This window comes from Pteropus alecto, unplaced genomic scaffold, assembly GCF_000325575.1.
Source record: "Pteropus alecto unplaced genomic scaffold, ASM32557v1 scaffold23, whole genome shotgun sequence".
In the NCBI taxonomy this organism is placed as follows: domain Eukaryota; kingdom Metazoa; phylum Chordata; class Mammalia; order Chiroptera; family Pteropodidae; genus Pteropus; species Pteropus alecto.
Window position 1 is genome coordinate 3,716,866 of NW_006435837.1, and position 5,653 is coordinate 3,722,518.

Consider the following 5,653-nt stretch of genomic DNA (forward strand, 5'->3'; position numbering starts at 1 on the left):
CTCTTAACTGGTCCTTGCTGAGATAGCTGTGTGGAGTGGCATAGCACTTCAGCCATGTTCCCCAGAGCGTCTCTGGCAGGATCTAGCAGACAGGTGAGACCTCCTTCCTCAGACGCACCCTGGGGCTTTGGCATCCCTCCCCTAGGCCCTCCTCCAAGTGTGTGAACTGCTGCCAGGGGGTTTTACCCAAGAATGGTGCTGAGTCACATGACAAATGCATGTGAGCTTAATTAAGAAGGTTTTTTAGCCACATTATCCCTCAGAGTCTCTGGGACCAGTCCATACAATCACAGTAATGACAATAACAACCACCAGCAGTTGTGTCACTCTTTACACCTTGCAAAGATTTTCATGCGTATCAAGAAACTGAGACCCGGAGTTTTTATCACTAGTGGACCACATAAGTATCAGATGGCCCAAGTTTGCCCTCTGAGATATCTTGGATAACCCAAGATAATGCAGAACATAGAGGTTGGCATATAGCACACCTAGGACTCTGATGATTCATTCATTAAAAGGAAAAACATTATGTCTTATGAGGAAAAATATCATATTTTACTCTAATATCTGCCTGGTGATGAGGCCGAAAAAAATTATTTTGGCCAGTTCGAGGATTTGATTTTGAAAGAGTGAAATATAATTCTTCCATACTCTTGATTCTCGGTAAGAGTCCGGGCCTATTTTCTCCTTCTTTTGTGCCAGTAGACCTTGTTTCGAATTGTTGTTCTTGAAGCTTTCATTTACATGCTGATCTTTTACTCTTTTCCACTTCAAACTCCTGCCTCATTCAGAGACCATCCCCTCACCTGCCTACACCACTCTTTCCATCCTGCCTCCCTCTCTTTCCTCATCCTTATTGGAATCTCAAAATCTACTCAGGGAACCATCGTCTTAGATTATGCCTGTGGTCTTGGTGTAATTATTAATAGTGTCCCAGGTTTGGAAATAAATTATATGGTCACCATAAAATCTTACAGCATTTTAGCCACACTGCCTCTCTCCTCAGTGGTCAGCTATTGCCTCATTGTCTTGGGTTCACCCAACTCCTGCCAACCTTCTTGGGGACGTCCACGTCCACTGTGATTGCATTCTGACCTCACAAGTCATTGACCACTTGCCCCTACATTCTGCCCCTGTCGCTCATGGATGCCATCTTCCCTCATATCATTGTTCAGTAGACATTAATTGGGAACCTCCTGGGAGCCAAGTACCGCCTTCACACTAAGCACAATTCTGCAAAATTCTCTTTCATGACTCCAGCTGCCCACTCTTTGTCTTCCCTTTCTTCACACTTGGTGACCTTGTCCTTGACCTTTCTCATTGCCTTGATTCTTGCCCTCATTCTCTCCTTCTAGGCTGCCTGGCTTCTCTTGGTCCCATTTATTTTTAAATCTGGCCTAGCTCTCTTGCTAGTGTTTCTGTGCCATATCAATTCACTGTATCTGCTTCTCCTACTAGGCTCTGAGCTTGGAAGTCCCACGAGGATATGATGATTTTCTTTTTTCCCCTGAATCCCTCTCCTATCCTGCATATTTTAGGTCCTTAATAAGTAAATTGAATTTGCTGCTCTTTTACACTTCTGGAAGCACAGCCCTCATAGGAATAATTCTTCATCTCTGCCATCAAAAAGCTAGGTCTTTTATCAAAGGGGACTTATTTTCACTTCTCATTTTCCTGTCAAAATTGTTCCTCTTTTTCCTAAATTAGCTTCTATTCCTAGGAAATAAGGGCCTTGGTTCTCTGTAAATCTCCGTCCACCTCCAGACATCTCGACCTTGTGGCCGTTTTCTGTTCTGCAGCAGGCTCCCTTTTTCACTTTACATAGTATTCTAAGTCACACTAGCAGTTTTCTTTTCCGAACGTGCTTATCTCATCCATGAACCTTGTGTTTTTATACTAGTCAGAACAATTAGATTGTGTTCGACCTTCGTGCTTTCCCTCTCCTACCTTGAATTATGCAATAATTAGCAATTGTTAGTGTTTTCCTTAGGAAGCGAAGTATAGATGAGCCATTCAAACCATTCACTACTGATGGGAGATATAATAAATATAATATCATATGTACTGTTTTCCCCTGTAGGCGTGCATGAGTTCTAAAGTTATTCTGGATATGCTTCTGCTTATTAAAATTTTCATTATTGTTTTTCTCACATCTGAAGCAAAGGCTTCATTATAGTGGTTCTTGGGTTACTGCTTGTATAGGGCTAAAGCAAAACATAAATTTGCATCATTTAGAAAGTCCGAAAGAAAGCCTTTTAAAAGAAACGTAGCACTAAAAAATATTTGGTGCCTTTTGCGGATATAAATCTTTATCACATTATCTGAAATGAATGTAAGCAAGTCCAGTACTCACATAAGCAAACCTTTCATACATGAAAGCATTTAAGATTATTTGAAAAGCCAATAATGGTTCTCTTCTCTTTGGTACCATAACTCTTGGTTGATACCTGTTACCAAAAAGGACCTTGTATAACAGTGGTCCTCAACCTTTTTGGCACCAGGGACTGTGCTCCTATGAGAATCTAATGTGTGAGGATCTGAGGTGGGGCTGAGGCGGAGATGCTAGTGCTGGGGAGCGGCTGCAAATACAGATGAAGCAAATACAGATGTCTCGCCAGCCCGCCTGCCCGCTGCTGTACGGCCCAGTTCCTAACAGGCCACAGACTGCTACCAGTCCACAGCCCAGGGGTTGGGGACCTCTGTTATATAATATTGTGTGTCTCTCTTTCACGTAAGTCTCTAATTTCCCTAGAGTTTGGGATTATGTTCTCTGCATGTTTAATGTTCAATGCCTACAGAAGGAACTTAAATATATTTTTGCATTTAATAGATGTTTTTTGAATTGAATATTGTGAAGTACAAATTAACACAGTCGTGCATGTTAGAGAAAAGATAACGCGTTCATCGCAGTCGCCTTCCTAAAGGTGAGTTTCAGGCTGGGTTTTGAAGATGAGAAGGACTGGTCCAGAAAAAGAGGAAGAAAAAATGGCATTCTGAGGCATTTCCTCAGAAGGAGAGTCTTCTAGATGGAAACGACTTAATTTCTAAGGATTAAGAGTAAAGAAATTCCACCCCCTATCCCCTTCATAGAAAATTTTCCAGGTATCATCAATGACATAACATCTCAGGACTGGAAGAACCTCAGAAGCCATCACATCCTACCACCACCACCCCTGTTAGTGAATCCTTTCTTTGGGGACTGATGCTAGATTGCTTAATGGGTGTGACATGATCAGGACCAGAATATTCACCTGGACTTCTCATTGTCCTATCCCAAGAAAAATAAGCATTCTCTCATGTTAGAAGTCTTTTCATTGTTCTGGGTAAATCTGGACTTGATCGCTTCAAGTGTCTCTGTTTTATGGGGTTGGTTGGGACTAGAATTTACAGTCTGTACTGTAATTAAGGACCCATTTCTAAAACCCACATTCTGTTCTGAAGGATCAATTTATCCTTGTGACAGATAGCACTGGGGGCGGGGGATGGTGGTGATCACTTCTCGCCTGTGGTGGGCCTTATATTAACTTATGTAGAAGCATCACGAGTTAAGGTAGGTATAGGCAGTCTTTTCCAGCAGTAATCCAACCATTAGACTGCAGGAAATCACAGAACTCAGGGCTAGAAAGAGTCTTCATTGATTCCACAAATATTGGTTATATTGGGCATTGTGCAGTGGGCTGGGGTTATAATACTGAAAAGTCAGATGTGTTCCTCACCTTGCTGGAATGCATGGTCTAGCAAGGCACAAGTGAGTTACATAAACCACGGCCCTCCACGAGCCTCCAGCCAGGCCCTAGGCCAGTTGCATATCTGCTGCTTGAGCCTTCCTGGCCCCTTCTCTATCCCTGTGGTATTGTAGTGGACCTTGAGTAGGTCTCTCCATGGACTCTGAACATCATCTCCTCACTTTCTTGAATAGTTCCTGCTTCGGATGTAACTTTAAAAGTCCTCTGTGTTCCTCGCTTTTTGGGGGGTTGGGGATTGGAAAGCCTTTGCTCATTTTGCGTGTTAGCTGGAAGTTGTTGATCACAGTCTGAGAATCAGATTTTTACTCAAAAATACATATTTAACAGTGGTGTGTATATTGTACATACATTGGGCAGGAAGAAGTGCCCGAGCAAGGAGGTTTACAGCAGACGAGGTGAGCCTTGGATTGGGGTAGCAGAAGTGGAATTGGGCCTAGAGGACAAATGCAAGATAGGTTCTAAAACTAGAACAAATCAGACTTCCAACCAATTGGATATGAGGAAAAAGAGAAGTGGCTTTGTGGCATAAGGAGAACCATGAAGCCAGTAGGCTCAGGATGGAAGCTTGGCAGAGGCCAGCTCTTGCTCTCTCCCTAGCACCTGGCACAGAGTAGGCACTCAGTAAACATTTGACGAGTGAATTAACAGAATAGGCATCATTCAAAGGGAAGCAGGTTTGATCTGGAAGAAAGAATAGGTTTATTCATTCATTTAGTAAGCAAACATTGAGTTCTGTAAGGTGGGAGAAGGGCTTTTCGTGATGACAACTGTGTCCATCAACATTGAAAGGAGAAGGTGAAGGAGAACGGTGCATTAATGAGCTTGCATAAAGTGTGATTTTTCTTATGCTTGGCTGGCAGTCAGAAAGCCCTTTTTAATTTCCACAAGCTTTGTGACAAGTAATCGAAAAGGACGTTTGTGCATGTGATATTTTCTAAACCACGTTTTCAGTTGATAAAATAATTTCATTTCAGCAAAATTAAAATGAAGAAAATACATATATTCTCATCTTTAAAGAAAAGAAAAAGATCTTTTGGATTCAGGGCATCTAAAAGCAGCACTGGGTTTTGAGTCCCAGCCAGCAGCCCTAGCACACTTAAGCTTTTGTTCTGCCATCTGACTTTGGGGTTTGTGCTGACTTCATCTTAGTAACCATTGTTGCATTGATAGCGGCCTGAAGGAAAGGGCCTCCATTCTTTCTAAAAGGGATGTCAGACCTCTGGAGGGTGCTTGCCCATTTCTCACTCCCCGCTCTCCTGTTTCCTAGGACTGCATTGACAAAGGCTGGTGGGAAGGAGAGCTCAATGGCAGACGAGGAGTGTTCCCTGATAACTTCGTGAAGTTACTTCCATCGGAATTTGAAAGGGAGGTGAATGTAAGTGTTTATGGCCTTGATCTCAGTGCTGCACATACTGTCAGAATTGTGGCTTCCCTGATGGGGCTTGGGATGTGACATGGGGTAAGTTTGGTGTAATGGTGAAGGGCACTGGCATTTTAGTTTGATGGACCCAGGTTCTGAGCCCTCAACCACCTTATACCCCAGTGTGTGACTGCGAACAAGTTCATTAACTTCTACAAGCCTCAGTTTCCTCATCTGTCAGCTGGCAACAGTGATCCTTATTGTACGGTTGTTGCACGAATAAACAAGATAATATATGTAAAGCACTTGGTGCAGTACCTGCACATTTAAGCAGTCAAATAAATGGCAGGAACCCTTGGCTGCTCCATTTGGTAAATGGACTGCCTGCATCCCGTGTAGCACATCCTTAGGGCTGGTAAAGTGGCCAATATTGTGGAAGTGGCTGAAAAGCACATTGTGAAGCTGAGAATGCAGAGGGAGGCCTGCTAATCTCCTTATAATGTGTGTGTACACATACATGGATGTGTATACACACATGTCCATATAT

At 42.9% G+C, this 5,653-nt stretch overlaps 1 protein-coding gene across 4 annotated transcripts in view; it reads left to right on the forward strand.

The window, feature by feature from the left end:
• Nucleotides 1–5,653, forward strand: part of SH3KBP1 (SH3 domain containing kinase binding protein 1) — a 265,298-nt gene that overhangs the window by 194,173 nt on the left and 65,472 nt on the right. For all 4 annotated transcript variants that reach the window (XM_006911625.3, XM_025046625.1, XM_015589173.2 and 1 more), the window contains one exon: nucleotides 5,014–5,121. In XM_006911625.3, the coding sequence (XP_006911687.1) occupies nucleotides 5,014–5,121 (108 nt within the window). The remainder of the gene's footprint in view (nucleotides 1–5,013; nucleotides 5,122–5,653) is intronic.